General features: G+C 56.4%; 2 protein-coding genes across 2 annotated transcripts in view; one reads left to right on the top strand and one right to left on the bottom strand.

The window, feature by feature from the left end:
- SLC35B3 (solute carrier family 35 member B3) overlaps positions 1-18,430 on the bottom strand; it is a 301,880-nt gene that overhangs the window by 50,446 nt on the left and 233,004 nt on the right. The window lies entirely within an intron of this gene.
- On the top strand, positions 1,337-16,320 carry RIOK1 (RIO kinase 1). Its single transcript, XM_049764960.1, has 17 exons — positions 1,337-1,484; positions 2,859-3,075; positions 4,919-5,009; positions 6,879-6,948; positions 7,588-7,630; positions 8,619-8,711; positions 8,889-9,001; positions 9,085-9,165; positions 9,760-9,846; positions 12,138-12,275; positions 12,442-12,545; positions 12,623-12,729; positions 13,577-13,642; positions 14,277-14,396; positions 14,660-14,713; positions 15,094-15,243; positions 15,592-16,320. Exons 1-17 carry the CDS (start codon positions 1,414-1,416, stop codon positions 15,700-15,702), a joined length of 1,716 nt encoding a protein of 571 aa, XP_049620917.1. The 5' UTR covers positions 1,337-1,413; the 3' UTR covers positions 15,703-16,320.

The raw sequence follows: 18,430 nt of genomic DNA, 5'->3' as shown, positions 1-18,430 counted from the left end.
TGGCTCAGGAATTGGAGGTTCCCTTAAGCGCGGCTCTGGGGATTGAACCTGGGATTCCTCCTTTGCAAAGCAGGCTCAACTCGAGCTCCTTCTCTCTGGCCCATTGCCCCAAGACTATTTTTTTTTTCTTTTTTGGGCCACTCTCAGTGTCGCTCAGGGGTTAACTCTTGGCTATGCATTCAGAAATCGCTCCTGACTCAGGGGACCACATGGGATGCAGGGGGTCGAACCAAGATCTGTCCTAGATCAGCCCTATGCAAGGCAAACGCCCCAGCGTTGTGCAAAAGTAGTTTGTTCCGTTATTGGGGAGTGGGCAACCCCAACATTCTACATGCTTTTCGTTGTGGTGCCTGGGCATGAGCCAGGCCTCTTGTCTGCAAGACACAGCGAGGCCACCGAGGCCACCGTGTCCCGACAGGAAAATCAATTGTGAGCTGAGTCTCCTGCAGAAGAGCCTGGGGCTCCTGGGGGACACGCCCACGGCCAGGGGTGTGTATCTGTGTGTATCTGTGTGTCTGTGTGTGTCTGTGTGTGTGTCTGTGCGTGTCTGTCTGTCTATGTGTGTGGGTGTCTGTGTGTGTGTCTGTGTGTGTGTGTCTGTCTGTGTCTGTGCGTGTGTCTATGTCTGTGTGTGTTTGTGTCTGTGTGTCTGTGTGTGTCTGTGTGTCTGTGTTTGTGTCTGTGCGTGTCTGTGTCACCCTGATTTCCACGAGCACCTAGCTGCTTTCCATGTCAGACCCGAGCACCCGACTCTGAGCCGCAGACGCGGGCCCCGGCCCTGGGTCCCAGCACCGAGTGTCTGCGACCCGAGACCCTAAGTCGCACACCGGGGTCCGCGCTCGGCCGGCTCGATTCCAGCGCGCATGCCCAACGGCGCCGCGTGACGCCACAAGTCCACGCCGGAAGCCGCGAGCCGCGCGACCGTGAGGCCTACCGGAGGGCTGACGGCCGGCGTGCTGCCCGCTCGGGGAGGGCCTTCCGGCGCGGACGGACTGACGCTGGGCGGGGCTTCCGGCGTGAGCGCGCGACCCAACGAACGCCCAGTAGCACTTCCGGTCTGGTCTGGGTGTGCGACGGGGCGAGTGCTGGGCGGGACTTCCGGTCGGGCGCGAGACGGGACTAACACCGTCGGGGCTTCCGGTCGGGGCGCTCGTGCTTCCGGTAGCCGAGACTTCCGGCCGGGGCGCGAGACGGGACTAACACCGGGCGGGACTTCCGGTCGGAGCACTCGTGCTTCCGGCAGCCGGGACTTCCGGCCGGGGCGCGCGGTGGCTGGTCCTCGTGGGTGGCGGCCGCTCGTGTTGCGGGATCGGGGTTGCGGGGACGGACCGGGTCCCGCGGACGGCGGTTGCTCAGCTCGACTCGTCCCCGCTCCAGCCCCGCGCTCTTGCTGCTGCCGCTCCCGGAGCAGCCATGGCCTCCCGGCGGGTGCTGCTGAGCCAGGCGGTGCCCGGGCAGTTCGACGACGCGGACTCCTCCGACAGGTGCCCCCGACCCCGGTGCCCCCGCAGGCCCCCGGGCAGCGCCGTCTGGCCACGGGCCCGGAGCTGGGATGGAGCCCGGTGCGCCTCTGGCCAGATCCGCTTGGCCCCGGGTGGTCGGGCAACTGGGGGTGACCCGGGCATCCTGCCGAGAAAGTGGGGCCCGGAGCTGGTAGAAGGGGCCAAGGAAGGCCGGGGACGGGGGGTGGGGGGGGTCGAGGCCGCCCCCCAGCGACCACCGGAGGCGCTGGCCGCACCTCCTCGGGGAGGCCTCCTGGAGCACCAGGGAGAGGAAGGGGACAACAAGGCCCCTCGGCAAGCTCAGCTGGACGGACTGTCGGGATTCCCCGGGCAACTCGCCCTCGTTCTCGACAGGCGTGTGTTGGTTTGTTCCCGGGGTTCTTTACTGGACCCGGGCTAGAATGAAGGTAGGGAAGCTCCCTTTGGCTTTCCCGCTCCTGATCGTTCTTTTAGGGCCACACCTGCTGTGCGCCGGGGTGCCCCTGTTGGGGCTCTAAGGAGGGCACCGGTGCAAAGCAAAACTGAAAGAACCACTCAGAGCCTTCCAGCGGCCCCCTGGTTCTAGCACCCCAAGGGGAGGTGCCCCGCCCCTGGGAGCCACTGCCCTGTTTCACTGCCAGCTCGTACTCTCTGGAAGTGGGCTGTCTTGTCATGTGCAGAGGAGAACCTATTTTCACCGTTCTTGCAGACATAACTGTTTAGTCAGATGAAGATCTTTGTAAAACCACCAGCTCCAGGGGGCTGAAGCAATAGGACAGCGGGGAGGGAGTTCGTCTTACACAGCCTACCTGAGTGTGATCCTTAGCATCCTAGATGGACCCCCTGAGCACCACCTGGAGTGATTCTTAAATACAGAGCCAGGATAACCTCTGAGCATTGCTGGATGGGGGGGGGGGGGCAAAATACAAAAACCCCTAGACCCCTAGGCAACTCTGAAGGAGACAGTGTCAGCATCCTTAGTGACTAGCTGTCTGTGCAGTTTGCCTGTCATTGTGCTGCAGTGTTGGGAGCTCCGTTTCCCCAGGGCCCGAGTAGGCTCCCGGTATTCTCAGGGTAGCCCAGAGCTCTGTGGCTTCTGCTGTGGCCTAATGGCCTGGTTCTGGGGTCAGGCGAAGGCCTATCTGTGGATGTTGTCACTCTTGTGCCTGCTCAGATGGGTCTCTCCACTGTCGTGGCTCACCAGGGTTTTTTTTTTTTTTTTTTCCTGCAAGCAGAGCCGGCAAGTACACTCCTGCTGCTCCAGCTCTGTGGGTAGCCATGCTCCATGGGGAAGAGGGCTGGGGGACTGGGCGGACTCAGTCTGTTTTCCCTGTTAAGTTGTTGCTGTGCTGACCTCTCAGGTAGTTTGTCTTCTAGTGAGAAGATGGGCCTGAGGACGGTCCCCGGGGAAGCAGACACACTTATTGAAGCCCTCACAGACAGTGCCAGAGATGAGCCGTGGGGCAGAGGAAAGGAGGAGGAGGATGAGGAGGACAACTATGACGAAGACGATGATGATGACGACTGGGACTGGGACGATGGCCTGGGCCGACTCACTAGAGCTCACGGATGCAGTGGCAGGAACATCCCACAGGTTGGTTGCCAGCTTCATGGTCTGGGGCCTGGCCCAGGTTGCCTTCTGTATGATCTCTTCTGGCCCAAATTGAAAACTTATTTTAAAATGACATGTAACTGAAAAGGTGAAGGTCTTCAGAGCCAGGAGATGGTTCAGGCGTTAGCTTTTCATCTTAGTGACTGTTGGCAGCAGTCCAGAGCTGTGCCTGCTTGTTGGTAGAGGCCTTTGGATTGGCCCTCATATTGCCTTCGGCTTAGGTGTCTCTCGATTGGTTCCTTTGGTTTTCCTGTTAAAAAGATGTTTCCCCATTGCCTCCAATGGGGAAAATTTCCAATATCCAATCTCCTTGGGGGTGGGTTTAATTTATCTCAATAAAGGCTATTCAGGCAGCCTGGAGGTAGCTCGTGGTTTCACATGGTGAAGCGACTAGTTTCTGGGTGCACAGCTTGCGGTGTTAGTTTCTTGCCTGCTATTTCTTCCCAACTGTTCGTAGATTTCCTGCATTAGAATTGCTGCTGGATCGGCATCTCTTGTCCTAGCTGGACAGGGGGCATGGGAATCCCTCTCCCTCTTTGGGGATTGTGGAACACTCAACTCAACTGCCCACCTGCTGCCCTGTGAGCCCAACTCTCTGCTTCTGTGGTTCACTGTGGCTCAGCCACAGCCTCTCCCCTCTGAATTCAGTGCAAGGCTGGTGTCAACCCCCCACTGTTCAGTGTTAAGGTCTGTTTCCCATCTACGTCCATCAAACTAGGAAATAAATTGAGGTGGGCCATAGCGAGAGCACAGCAGTGGGCACTAGTACATGGCTATTTCATGTCCTTATCAGTTCCTACATCCCACATCCCACATCCCATCTCACTGTCACTGACCTATTTCAAAGCATTCCATGTTAGTCCCTCTTGTTCTGACTGTACTTGGTTGATGCTTTCCAGATCAATCTATATATCAGCAGTTAGTAACAGAGTTGGGTTTTTTCTTTTCTTTATTTCTTTTTTTTTTTTTGGTTTTTGGGCCACACCTGGCAGCAAGGGGTTACTCCTGGCTCTAGGCTCAGAAATCTTCCTGGCAGGCTCAGGGAACCATATGGGATGCCAGGATTTGAACCACTATCCTTCTACATGCAAGGCAAACACCTTACCTCCATGTTATCTCCAGATAACATGGCCTCCAGAGTTGGTCTTTTGTTTGTTTGTTTTTTGTTTTGTTTTTGGGCCACTCCCATTTGACGCTCAGGGGCTAGGGCTATGCGCTTAGAAATCGCCCCTGGCTTGGGGGGGACCATATGGGACACCAAGGGATTGAACCTCGGTCCACGGTCCGTCCTACGCTAGCGCTTGTAAGGCAGACACCTTACCTCTAGCGCCACCTTCCTGCCCCCCCCTTTTTGTGTTTTTTTTTTTGCCACACCCATTTGATGCTCAGGGGTTACTCCTGGCTAAGCGCTGAGAAATTGCCCCTGGCTTGGGGGGACCATATGGGACACCGGGGGATCGAACCTAGCACTTGCAAGGCAGACACCTTACCTCTAGCACCACCTCACTGGCCCCAGAGTTGGTCTTTTTTGAGGAAATAATGACTTTCTCAAAGTGAGCTGGGGAGCATGAAGGAGGGGATACTGAGGCAAAAGGAGAGGCCGGAAACCTTGTCATCAACAGCATGCAAATCAGTGGTAGTTAGAACAATACTGGGAAATAAGAATTATGGTTGTGGGCCAGGCTAAGGGCACACAAAAGGCTCCTGCCCTTGCAGACTTGGCGAATCATGCTTATCTTTGGCATCTTCCTCCAAGCACTGCTGCCCTCTCACAGGCTGAGGTGCTTGCCCTTTGTGCCATGACTGTACCACTCGTTTCTTCCAGGCAAATCCTCAGGCTGCCAGTTGCAACTCATCCAGGATGTCCACCCCAGCAGACAAAGTCCTGCGGAAATTTGAGAACAAGATCAACCTCGGTGAGTTTTTGAGATGTTTTTCTTGTGCTATCTGGACAAAAAGTTAAAAGATGAGGAAGTTTGGGCTGGAGAGGTAGCACAGCAGTAGGGTGTTTGCCTTGCACGAAGCCAAGACAGGACAGACAGTGATTCGAATCCTGGCATCCCATATGGTCCCTCGAGCCAGCCAGGAGCGATTTTTGAGCACAGAGACAGGAGTACCCCTGAGCATTGCTGGGTGTGACCCAAAAACCAAAAAAAAAAAGACAAAGTTTGGGACTAGAGTGGTGGCATAGTGGTAGGGCATTTGCCGTGCATGCGGCTAACCCAGGATGGAACGTGATTTGATCCCCCGACGTCCCATATAATCCCCAAGCCAGGAGTGATTTCTCAGTGCATAGCCAGAAGTAATCCCTGAGCAGCTATGGGCCCCCCCAAAGATGAAGCTTCTAGTGTCTCATCCAGCTACTCCTCGGCTCAGGCTCTGGAAATGGGGGTGCTGGGCAGGTAGATGTGTAAGGGTCCCCGGGGGCGGACTGCTCATGAGATCTGCCATGACCTAAAGATCTGCTACGAGCACATCTCCCTTCAGGTTGAGGAGTTTCCGAAGCCCCGTGTGGGTCACCCCCAGAGGGCCATGGCCTGGGAACCAGCTCGGCTGCACAGGGCACAGCTTCCTTCCAAATGAGCTGACAGTTGTGTTGCTGCGGCCCAGGGCACTGGCAGTGTCTGCAGTGAAGCCCAGAAAGGGGAGAGTCCCCCTTTCCTCAGAATCTGAGGGCCTTAGCTGCCCTGGAAGTGAGTACTCTTGGCTGCAAAGGCTGAGGAATAGCACAGCGGGAGGCCACTTGCCTTGTATACAGCTGGCCCAGGTTCAATTGTGGGCCTTCCTTAGGGTCCCCTGAGCATCGCCGAGAGTAATTTATGAGCGCAGAGTTAGGAGTAAGTCCTGAGTGTGGGTTCTCAGCTTGCAGTGTCACACAGGAAAGCATACAGTCACAGAAAAAGTGCATTTTCAGGGGCCGGCAAGGTGGCGCTAGAGGTAAGGTGTCTATCTTGGAAGCACAAGCCAAGGAAAGATCGCTACTGCGGTTCGATCCCCCGCCGTCCCATATGGTCCCCCCAAGCCAGGGGCAATTTCTGAGCGCTTAGCCAGGAGTAACCCCTGATCATCAAATGGGTGTGGCCCGAAAAACAAAACAAAACAAAAAAAAAAAGAAAAAGTGCATTTTCAACCAGGGGTGTTGAGCGGCATTTTAAATCCTACCTGAGTCAGCCGAGCTTCTCTTTTTTTTTTCTTTTCTGCTTTCTCTGTCACTTTTATTAGCCAGAGTTTAATATAAATCACCTGAAGGTCAGTGTTGACGTAATTAAAGGCATTTAAAAGGCGAAAGGAAAAAGTGAGGTGATTTTATGTGTGCTTGACAACACCTAAGCACTGCCAAGCACCAGCCCAAGGAAAACAAATCCAACCGCAGTGTTTTTGTTCCTGAAACAGCTCAGCTGAGTGCAGGTCTGGAAGACCTGGGGACCATGTCCCACTGCCATGTGCTGATCCAAAGCAAAGCCTTTGTAGCTAGACCTGTTCTAAGTCCGATGAGGCACGTCGGGAGTGGAGAAAGAAGGGCATGTGGGGCCACAGTGAAGGCACAGTGGGCAGGGAGCTTGCCTTGCATGCATCAAGCCCAGGCTTGATCCCCAACATCCCGTATGGTCCCCGAGCCCACTGGGAATGATTTTTGAGTGCATAGCCAGGAGTCAGCCCTGAGCATCACTGGTGGTGTCACCCAAAAAAGAGAAGTACCTCTTCTTCAGACCTCCAACTGGTCTGAATTTAGTCATGTCTTCGTCTTAGGTGTTTTTTACGTTGTGACTTTTTCCTGTTTTTAGATAAGCTAAACGTTACGGATTCCGTCATGAATAAGGTCACTGAGAAGTCGAGGCAGAAGGAAGCCGATCTGTAAGTGCAGCCGCTTTACAGCAGGAATCTGTAAAGTGTGACTGGAACTTTCCATCAGTTGAGTAGCATTTGGGTCGAGATACCGCTGGCTGAGAGACAGTGTAATGACCTTCGGGTAAAGCCATATTCTCGGGGATTGGTAAAGTTTCTGGGACCGTGTGATTCTGCTGCTGGTGTAATTCAGACAAGTGGGGAGGAGTGAGCACTAGATGGGGCCGAAGCTGAGCACTGTTTGTGCCCGCAGACCTGGCCCAGGCACACAACGGTGCCTGGTGGGCAGAGGGTGACCAGGAGCAGACAGCTGGCGGGACTTGTCCATGGGGCTGAGCTCTTTGTGCTGAGGGGTCAGGCACTGTGGCTTTTCTGGAGGGAGGCGTGCGTGCGTGTTGGTTTGAGATGGTGCATTTGAGCTTGCAGGAGTGTGTGGCCTGTGTGTGTGTGTGTGTGTGTGTTTGAGTTTGAGTGTTTGAGATGGTACATTTGAGCTTGCAGGAGTGTATGGCGTGTGTGTGTGTGTGTGTGTGTGTGTGTGTGTGTTTGAGTTTGAGTGTTTGAGATGGTGCATTTGAGCTTGCAGGAGTGTGTGGCCTGACCTGGCCTCCACCGTGTGTCATGTCCCTGTCCCTTTCTGTTCGGCAGGTACCGCATCAAAGACAAGGCGGACAGAGCCACCGTGGAGCAGGTACTGTCTCCTCTGAGCCCCTGCACTTTGGGGGGACAGCCAGGGATCCCCAGGGCAGAGCTATGGGACTAGGCAGGCAGGTGCCCCTTGTCCTGTCACCCACCCTTTCCCTGCGCCTGTCTTGGATGTCAGTGGAAGTAACCCCCTTTGCTAGGAGCTCCTTGGCTCTGCTCATTGTCCTGGCCTGGCTATAGGTCGTCTGAGAGTGTAGGTTGGTGTGGGCTGACAGATGGAGCTGTGAGAGTGACTTCCATGGCCGAGGCATTGAGTCAGTCCTGGCACTGTGTGGGCCCTGAACTCTGCTGTGGGTGGCAGCCACCCCAAACGGTGTCTATACCCCGCCTCAGCCTCTTCTCGGATTGGTTTTGCAAGCTTTCTGCTCTGCTGCTGCTTCACTCCTCACAAACTGACCGTCAACCACCCCAACTCTGGAGTACAGGCTCAGGGTCTCTGTCAGGGGCCAGGAGCTGCTGAGGAGATCAAATGGCCTTTTGGATGTTCCTCCCCGAGTTCCCATCTGCGCCGTCAGCTCCTTCCTGTTCCTGCTTGCAGCCCTTTCTGCAAACATTTGGGGTTGCATTTAGCCTGTGCGGACTCCACTCCCAGATGCCCTGACCCTTCATGTCTCCTTTCTGAAGAGGGTTGTCTCCCCTGGGGGAAGGTAAATGCTTTTAGGCTTGTGACTCGCATGCCCACGTCTGTTTGCAAGGTCAAAATAGTGGTGCGATGCCCAGACACACACAGACACATGGGCAGTGTGTGGATGGTGCCATGCTGGGGCACAGGGAAGTAGTGTTGGGGGACAGGACCATGGCACGGTGTCGCTGTCCAGGGCCCAGCAGCCGTATTGGGTGTCTCCACTCCTTTGGCCTGGTTTCCATTGACATGGGTCCGGCAGGGACGCTGCACAGCGCCTCATTCCGCCCATGAGAAGCAGCAGGAAGTGGGGTGAGTTTACTAAAGTGGGGTTGGGTCTCTCTGTCTTCAGGTCCTGGATCCCAGAACCCGAATGATTTTATTCAAGATGCTGACTCGAGGCATTATATCAGAGATTAATGGCTGCATCAGCACTGGGAAAGAGGTGAGAGAGACAATGTGTGTGTGTGTGAGTGAGAGAGGGAGTGTGAGCTCTGCTGGTGTGTGGGTGTGTGTGTTTGAAGTGTGACAGTATGTTGCATGTGGGCCGCCTCCTCTGGAGCCGGAGCTCTGAGAGACACTGATGTTGCCTCCATTGCTTCCCTCTGGTGGCGCGTGCCAGGCGAACGTGTACCATGCGCGTACAGCAGCTGGCGAGAGCAGAGCCATCAAAATCTATAAGACTTCCATCCTGGTGTTCAAGGACCGCGACAAGTACGTCAGCGGGGAGTTCAGGTGAGCCGGAGTTCAGTAAATGCCCGGTTGAGGGTCCGATGACCTCCCCACGGGTGCCAGGCTCACCGAGTCTCTCCCTCAAGGTTCCGGCACGGCTACTGCAGAGGGAACCCCCGCAAGATGGTGAGAACGTGGGCAGAGAAGGAGATGAGGAACTTGATCAGGTAAGTGTTCGTGGAGCCCTCCCAGGGCAGGGCAGACTGTGAGCTCCGTCCCACGTGCCCTTGGGGCCTCGCACTGGGAGGCACTGGGTCACAGCAGCTTCCTGTCAGGGCAGAACCTTCTTGGCTCTGTCGCCACCTCCACTGTGCATGCAGGCTGTGTCCTGGGCTGTCTTGGGAGGCCGAGCCGGCCAGCTGGGCTCACTTCAAGGGGAGATGGAAAGAGGTGGGGAGAGATTTTCTGTGAGGGCCAAGAGGGGCTAAGTATTCCCCTTGTGGTACCATTATGTCTCCAGCAGTCCTTGGGCTTCTCCAGGGCTACACTGAGGTATTTGGGGACTCAGGTACTGGGGTGAGGCCTAGGTTCACAGTCCAGTGGGTAATGCCGCCCTTCAGCTAGCTGAGCCCGTGTCAGTTCTAGCGGCAGTGCCCATTCCACAGTCTCTGCACCCCAGCTGTCTGCCCCTCTGTTGTCCCTCATTGTCCGGCTCCGGTGGTTGCCCTGACAGACAGGATGTGCCTGAGGCATGGTGCTACCTAGTATGAACTGGCGTAGCCATGGCCCTGCCTTCACTGCTCCCCCTTCCCTCATTCCAGGCTCAACACTGCCGGGATCCCGTGCCCAGAGCCTGTCCTGCTGAGAAGCCATGTCCTAGTCATGGGTTTCATCGGGAAAGATGACATGTAAGTAGGCGACGGAGAGACCAGTGCCTGCTCATGTGTGTGGCGGGGTCCTGGGGTTGGACCCCACTGCACCACGCCTTTGTCCCAAGCTCTTGTAAGTTCCTCCTGGGAGGGGGTGGTGTCACTTCCGGCAGTTATGAAGGCTTACTCCTGCCTGTTCACTCCTGGACGTGCAGGGTCAGGGATTGAGCCAAGTTGGAGACACGCAGTACATGCACCTTAACTCTTAGGCATTTATCTCTGTCTGTAACTGTGTGGCTGGAGCACCTGCCCCTGCTGTCCTCTTAGCCACCTAAGGTAACACTTAGCCCAGCCCTGGAGCTCTCCCCTCCTCCCCATCAGCTGTGCTCAGGCCTCAATCAGGGCTTTACTCCTCCCGATTCTGGGGTCAGCCCTTCTCCCTTTGTCCCTTTGGCTCCTCCCTCATTAGTGTCACACAGAGACACTAGGAAACCACAGTGGGCATTGGGGCGGGGTGTGGTGCCTGCCTCATTCCCCACTTGTTCTGCCTTATTCCCGCCAACCTGTGGGAGGCCGGAGGACTGTGTGGATGGAGCAGCTTTCACGTGGCCGGCTTGTGTATCTATGCGGGTCATCAGCCCAGTTTGGAATCAGCTGCTTGTTTGTGCGTCTCTTGTGCATGTCGGTTCCATGTGATGAATGATGCTCCTCAGGCTGGGAAGCAGCGCTGGAGTCCGGGGGACATTGTGTGTGCTTTTAGGTACCCAGCCCTAGCTCAACATGGTACCACGTGCTCTGCCCTGCAAGCACCGTTGTACCTAGCCACCTACCTGCCCGACCTGTCAAGCACCACCGAGGGCTCCTGGGGTCCCAAACACTGTTCAGTTTGTTGGACAAATACAAAATATAAAGTCCTAGGGTTGGGGGGTGAGGCCTTTCTTGGCTCAACTCGGTGCCTGTAGCCCCTTTGGCCGGTTGCAGGTTAACGACAGAGAAATGACCCACGTGACCCACGGGCAGTCAGCTGAAGTTTCAGGAGATACCCAGCTTTATTACAGGTCCCTAACCGCCATGTGCATTTCACCATGTGGCTTGTAAGTTAAGCAATTTTTTTTTTCTTTTTGGCTTTTGGGTCATACTCGGCGGTGCTCGGGTTACTCCTGACTCTGCGCTCAGAAATCGCCCCTGGCAGGCACCGGGGACCATATGGGATGCTGGGATTCGAACCACCTGTCCTGGGTGGACCGCTTGCAAGGCAAACCTTCTACCACTGCACTATTTCTCCGTCCCCAAGCTAAGCAGTTTTTTGGGGGTCACACCTGGCGGCACTCAGGTTACTCCTGAACTATATGGGATTTCGGGAGTTGAACCATCATCCATCCTGGATCGGCTGTGTGCAAGGCAGACATCTTACGGCTGTGCTATCCCTCCAGCCCCAAGCTAAGCAATTTTTAAACAGCCTCCTCCATCGGTTTTCAGCTGCCCTCCATCCATCCTTGTTATGACTGCTTCATCTCACACCCCCTCCCGCCAGCCAGCCAGAAGAAAGACATTCTTTCTTCCCAGCAGCAGCCCCTCCAGGTGGGGTAAACAGAAAGTTGGAGGGGAACACAGGTCAGTGTAGTCTGGCTGGTGTGATGCTGCTCTTGGTTTCTGCTCCTGAAGAACAGATTCGAATATTCCAGCAGGTGATGGTGGAGCTGGGCTCTCCACCATTATGTCCTGGGTCCATGTTGCCTCGGTCCTGTGGTTCTTGGCGGGCGTGACGTGACCCGCTTCCGCTGCCCACTTGTGGACTTGTGGAGTCTGAGCTCCGTTACCCTTACACTCCGTTTCCACTGTCTGTCTGGTGTCTGTGTGTCTGCGTGTGGGGCTGGTCTCTGTAGTGTGACGCTGAAATAGTCTGGATAGGATTTTCCCAGGCTTGGGGCCACAGCTGGCGGTGCTTAGGGACCTCGGGGCTCTAGGGCTGAGCTTTCAGCTCTTGCGTGCTCCTGCCCTTGAGCCATCCTGGCAGCACATTTGAGACACTCCTGTCTCGAGTGAGTGCGGTCATCTGAGTGCAAGTCCTCTGCGCAAATTTGGTGGATCCCTGAGCTGCGGGCATGCAGCCAGGCAGTGCACTCACTGCCCATGCCCATTCCACTCCTGTGCCTTGTTGGTCCCCAGGCTTTCCACAGGTACTATTGCCCTTGCAGATGTGTGCATGTACATAAGCTGCCCACTGGTCCCCCAGAGCAAGTCACCCGCTATGAGGGGCACAGGGTGCCCTGACCGTTAATGAGGCAGGGATGCCTGGCAGCCCCTCTCAGCCCTTGTGGTCCCTGCAGGCCAGCTCCACTCCTGAAGAATGTCGCACTGTCAGAGTCCAGGGCCAGGGAGCTGTACCTGCAGGTCATCGAGTACATGAGGACCATGTACCAGGCTGCCCGGCTGGTGCACGCTGACCTCAGCGAGTTCAACATGCTGTGAGTGCACCCTGGCTCCTGCATGCTGCCCAGCCTGCATGCACCCCACCCCTGCCTGCCACATTCCTTCAGTGCATTATTTTCTGGGGTTGTTTGTGACCCTCAGTATCCATCCCATTCTGAGTACGGGGTAAACTACATGTGACCTCACTGTCCCCTGCCCCAGGTACCAGGGCGGAGGCGTGTATATCATCGACGTCTCCCAGGCTGTGGAGCATGACCACCCGCACGCCCTGGAGTTCCTGCGGAAGGACTGCGCCAACGTTAATGGTGCGCAGAGCTGTCCTCAGGAGGGAGGAGGTGGTGATGGTCTGGGGGTGTCTGACAGTCCCTCTGCCGTCGCCCAGACTTCTTTCTGAAGCACAATGTGGCGGTGATGACGGTGCGGGAGCTCTTCGAGTTCATCACAGATCCCTCAATCACGGCAGACAACATTGACGCCTACCTGGCTCAGGTGAGCAATGCTTGCCTCTACCCATGCCTCTGCTCCAGTGCTGGGGTGCTCTGCACTGCATGTCCCCAAGCAACCCTGTTCATGGGCTCATTCATGGCTGGAGTTAACGCTCTTCATCGTGGTGACACAGCACGAGGGTGGTCCAATGGGCCACTGTTAGCCATGTTTGTCTCACGCATGCACCCTTGCGCTCTGACACCTCTTGTCACGTTCGGCTGAATCCTTCCATCCTTACTTCGTTATTTTGTTTGGAGCCTCCCCTTGTGGTGTTCAGGCACTTCTCCCGACTTTGTGTTTTGTGTTTGGAGGACCGTGTGGTACTGGGTGTCTTCTGTGTGGAGCGGGTGCCTCCACCCTGAGGCATCTCCTCGGCCTTTCCTTAGTGGCTGCCCAGGGCCTTTCCTTAGTGGCTGCCCAGTTGTCTGTCCCTACCAAGGGCTCTATCCTCACCAGTGCCAGGTCTCTGGTGAGAGTTGCTGTGTTGGAGGCAGGACCCAGTGTGGTCTTGAGTTCAGAGCCCAGCTCTCTGGTACGGGGAGAGGAAAGTGCAGGTGTGTGTGTGTGTGTGTGTGTGTGTGTGTGTGTGTGTGTGTGTGTGTGTGTGTGTGTTGCCCCCTCTGGCAGGTCCGTGTGTGTGTGTGTGTGTGTGTGTGTGTGTGTGCAGAACAGAGGACGGGTGACGTCTGAGGCCCCTTCCGCCCCTGCACTGTTGCCCCCTCTGGCAGGTCCGTGTGTGTGTGTGTGTGTGTGTGTGTGTGTGTGTGTGTGTGTGTGTGTGTGTGTGTGTGTGTGTATGCGCGCACATGCCTGGTACAGCAGTCACGCCGTGCTCTTCTTTCTCCTCCAGGCCATGGAGATCGCGTCTCAGCGCACCCAGGAGGAGCGGTCCAATCAGGACCGTGTGGATGAAGAGGTAGGAAATTCCCTTCCCTCTCCCCTGGGTGGGAGTGCTGACCAGCATCCTCACACTGACCAGGGCCCTCTGACCAGCACCCTCACTAACACTGAACAGTGATTCAGAATTCCTGGTTGTACTGGTCTGGTCCAGGAGTGCGTGCCATTAGTTTTGGCCGTCCCCTTTTCTTTCCACGTCAAACATGGGAGCAGAACCATCCCATAACTTTCCCTGTTTTGGGGCCACCTGTGGCTCTGCTGAGGGGTCACTATGGTGATGGAGGACTTCAGGGTGGAGTTGCTCATGCATCTGGCTCCAGACCCCCTCAGCCAGCAGGCACTCCCTTACCCGTCCCTCGCAGAGGGTGGCCAATGGGGGCACGTGGTGGGACCTTGGATGAGTCTTCCGATAGACACGGCAGCTGGTGGTAGTGGATCTTATGGGATTCCTGAGTGCACGTGGAGGACTTTGGTGGTGATGTGTCCTCCACCGGGATGATGCCTACATGCAGTGCCGATCCTGCTGGTCTGCCCAGGATCGTAGACTGCAGGCGGGGAAGGGGGCATGAGCACCGTGGGTCTCACCCTGCAGCGGAGCCTCTGGGCCTGTGTCCAGAGACCAGGAGCACAGAGGGTGCCTTGTGTGTGTGCAGGTATTCAAGCGTGCCTACATCCCCCGGACACTGACAGACGTGAAGCACTACGAACGGGATGTGGACCTGATGTTGAAACTGAAGGAAGAGGACCAGGCCCTGGGCGCCCAGCAGGACACGGTGAGCGCCTAGTTCATCGATGCCAACTCCCACATCTGGGGCAGGCGCAATGGGCAAGGGGTGCTGGGACCCTGTGGGCCGTGATCCAGGATCGGCCAACGAGGACGCCTGGCTTTCGGCTGCACATCATGGACCAGGGGCTGCATTGGGGGCGGGATGGGTATCTGGGCCACAGCAGGCAGTGGGCAGGAAGGGGTCAGCCTCACACTCCCACAGTGTCAGGCCCCCAGAGCCGCCTGCTGACCCGTTTCCTCTGCCACCAGGTTCTGTACCAGACAGTTACGGGTCTGAAGAAGGACTTGTCCGGAGTCCAGAAGGTAGGATGGTACCCTTGCCCTGGGAGAAATGCCTTCTGTGATCAGAATTCAGGGCTGAGCACACTGAGAGCAGCTCTGCGTAACAGGGCCGGGCTCCGCCCAGCACCCCATGTCACTTCCCAGGTACCTGTGGGAACCAGGAATACCTTAGGACCGGCAACGGACCCAGTGTCCCCATCTTCAAGGGAAAAAAAAGCATCGCTGATAGCGATCAGGGCTGACTCCTAGAGGTGCTCAGGGGACCTTATGCTGTCCTGGGGTCCTGAGCCCCTGACCTCTGCGTGGGAGCCACCCCCTAGAGTAGAGCGGTGTCTGAGCTTGTCCCTGAATGGCTGCTCTCCATACGCATGGATGACAGGATGGGGTGTGCTTTTCTCCAGGTCCCTGCACTCCTGGAAACTCCAGCCCAGGAAGACACTGGATCCGAGTCGGACGAGGACGGCAGCTCCGAGGGCTCCGGCTCAGATGCGGATGGGCAGGACCAGACTGTGCCCAGGGGCCCAGCTGCTGGCGTGGAGCTAGACAAGAAGGTCAGCGAGCACCCGGAGATTCCCCGTGTCAGGGTTGCTGCGTGTTCTGGGGCTAGAGTGGGCAGCCCCCACTGCAGCCAGGGGAGGGAGGTCACCCGCCCATGTCCTGCTGTTCGCTGAGTCCAAAACAGGATCCTGCTAAGAGGTAGTCAGGTTCAGGCTTTGACCGTGCTAACCGCTAGGCAACCTTGCCTCCAGCTGATGAGCAAAGTGCCGCCTCAGGCCGCTGCTGGGAAAGGGGGTGCTTCCCTGAGTCAAGTTTCTTGTCCCGTTTTCTGTCTGTAGCTATGGAGGCGCTGTGGGGAGCAACATTCTAGGACCTTTCAGGGCTCTGTTTTCCTTCTACAGGAAAGGAAAAAGATGGTCAAGGAGGCGCAGAGAGAGAAGAGGAAAAACAAAACCCCCAAACATGTGAAGAAGCGGAAGGAGAAGACGGCCAAGACGAGAAGGGGCAGATAGCCCGTGTCCTGGACAGGCCTGTGGACAGTGCTGTCCCTGCAGTGCCACTGATAGGCCTCTGGGTGGCACTGTACCCTCTGGCAGTCGGGCAGAGTTGGTTTGAGCCACTTTCCAGGGCCAGCAGAGGCCCTGGGACCAGCAGCCAGGCTTTGTTTTGGGAACCCCCTAGGGCTGATTTCAGGGGCTCAGGTGAGGCAGGGTAGCCCCCAAGAGCACTGAGGTTGTGAATAAAGCCCAGGCCTGGGGGAGCAAGAGGTGTCAGGGCAGGAGCGGGAGAGCTGGGGTCCTCGTTGGGTGCTGTGGGTGCCCAGGGACGGGCCTGAACTGCTGGGAGCCTTGTGTTCTTGCGTGGGGCCCGTAGTTTCCAGCGCCGTGACCCCCCACCACATTCCCCCTCTGCCACCTTCCCCTCCCATGCCATCTTCCACATGCCTCAGCCACAGGGCGACCCTACAGATGGCATCTGCATCTGTCCCCTCCAGTGGCTCTAGCAGGGGGCAGCCCCCGTGCAGCGGGACCAGCCCTTGTTGGGGGCAGGAGTCCGGGGCTCTAAGGGCTGGCGGCGAGCCCTGCTGTTGTTGGCTGGTGCCACGACCCTGTTGGGAGTAAAGAGGCGGCGAGGGTTGGGCAGGGTGTTGTCTAGGTTGATTGGTTTGGTTCAGTTTTGTGTCCCAGCACCCTTTCTGGTGCCTGTGCCTCACCCTTGGTGTGATGATGAGTTCCGTGTGCTGCTGTAAATGCAAAAAGTTGTTATTATGGGGGTGGGTACATCTGGCACTGCACGAGTGCATTTCCTGGCCTCTGAGCTTGGGACCACTCCTGTTGGTCCTTGGGGACCTTATATGTTGCCAGTGATCGTGTTGGGAGGGGCCCCATGAGACGAACACCTGCTTGCTGTGTGTTCTCTGGCCCCGAATAAATAAAAAAAAAGATGAGGCAGCATGTTTTTTTCTCCGGTGACACTGGCCTGTCTTGTCAGGAAGGGGATAAAGACAGCAGACGGTAGACTGCCCTCTGTCCCCTGTCACGGGCGATGCTGGAGGGGAGCAGGCGGGCAGCCCTGCAGACAGATGCATCCACCTGAGACCAAGCCATGCTTGGTCTGGACTTGGGCTCTTTGCCCGTTCTCCTAGATGCCACCAACTTCTCTGGTGGGGTCAGACTCCTTTCCTGTGCCTGGCCAGCTCTTCCCACTCACCTGTGCTCAGGGTGCATTCCTGGTGATGCTGGGTTGGAACCTGGGTCAGCCACATGCCTGGCAACTACCCTTCCTGTGTACTATCGCCTCCGTTTTAAGAGCACGTCAGTGTTGAACCCGTATGTAGAGAGCTGGCCGTCTGTCCTGGGATGTGTGGCGGCCAGTGGGACTTGGCCCTGTGGCCATACAGTGCTATCTCTAGAGTTTTTACCATCCCCAACCCCAGGCCCTGGTGCCAGGATCCTGTGGGAACTCGGACCTTCTGGGAAATTCCTTGTCCTTCCACAAGATGAGGACCAGATCCACAAGCATGACAAATATCCTCTAAATTCAGCGTCTTACATCCGAAGACAGGAGCCCAGGCTGAGGGGCCATATTTCTTTTTTAGATGTTATTGTTTTTTGGTTTTTGTTTTTTTTTTTTTTTTTTTTTTTTTTTTTGTTTTTTGGGCCACACCCGGTACTGCTCAGGGGTTACTCCTGGCTATGTGCTCAGAAGTTGCTCCTGGCTTGGGGGAACCATATGGGACGCCGGGGGATCGAACCGCGGTCCGTCCAAGGCTAGCGCAGGCAAGGCAGGCACCTTACCTTTAGCGCCACCACCCGGCCCCGATGTTATTGTTTTTTACTTTGTACCTTTCTGTATGCTCTGGGATCACTCCTGATGGAATTTGGGGGACCATATGGGGTGTCAGGGATGAAAACTGGCCCTTGCCTCCGTGGGCGTTTTGTTTTGAGGTCACCCAGAAATGCTCAGGGATTACTCCTGGCTCTGTGCTCACGGGACCATACGGGAGTCCAGAGATCAAAAGTGATTTGATCAAAACTCCCCATTCCCCTCCCCCGACCCTGAGTGGCTTTCAAAGACACTTGATGGGTGGAGGGGGCAGGTTTAGTTTGCACTCTGCACTGCCCCCACTGTAACACCCAGCGCCTACCTCCAGGGGACACTGTGCACAGTCTTCAGCCTAGGAGCCCCATCCTTGGGCCCCACCTCAGATCTCACTAGCTGAGCTAATTGGGAAGTTTTCTGGGTCTGACAGCTGTCAACTAGAGGGGAGCCTTTCTATGGGCCTCATTTTCCCCACCTGTTAGAGCACCTGGAGGAAACTAAATGGACTCTTGGCGCTTGGAATCTCTTGGAAATCTTAGCTCCAGACTGAGACACCCTATTTCCCTGCTTGTTCTCCAGGACGGGTATATTCTCAGCAGCTTTGGGGGACAGTCACTCTGATGGGTTTTGTTTGTTTTGTTTTTGTTTTTGGACCACACCGGCGGCACTTGGGTTACTCTTGGCTCTGCACTCAAAAATGGCTCCTGGCAGGCTCGGCACCGTACGGAATGCCAGGGATCGAACATGGCTCCGTCCTGGGTCGGCAGCATGCCAGGCAAACACGCTACCGCTATGCCATTGCTCCAGCCCCTCCGCTTCCTGCTTGTTCCCTGCATTGGGTACCTTGCATGAGCTGTGGCTCCTTGGAAGTTCGGACCCCTGAGGTTGGAGGAGCCAGTTCACTGCACTGTTCTCATC

The sequence above is a fragment of the Suncus etruscus genome, chromosome 18 (assembly GCF_024139225.1).
Source record: "Suncus etruscus isolate mSunEtr1 chromosome 18, mSunEtr1.pri.cur, whole genome shotgun sequence".
In the NCBI taxonomy this organism is placed as follows: Eukaryota; Metazoa; Chordata; class Mammalia; order Eulipotyphla; family Soricidae; genus Suncus; species Suncus etruscus.
Note: the sequence above shows the minus strand (reverse complement) of the source record. Positions and strands in the feature narration are given on the sequence as shown.

Excerpts from the sequence above, each read along its gene's own strand:
- RIOK1 (XM_049764960.1), top strand. The coding sequence starts at position 1,414 with ATGGCCTCCCGGCGGGTGCTGCTGAGCCAGGCGGTGCCCGGGCAGTTC. Across the intron at positions 3,076-4,918 it reads GTGGCAGGAACATCCCACAG|GCAAATCCTCAGGCTGCCAG; the intron begins GTTGGTTGCCAG and ends CGTTTCTTCCAG. Across the intron at positions 12,276-12,441 it reads CTCAGCGAGTTCAACATGCT|GTACCAGGGCGGAGGCGTGT; the intron begins GTGAGTGCACCC and ends CCCCTGCCCCAG.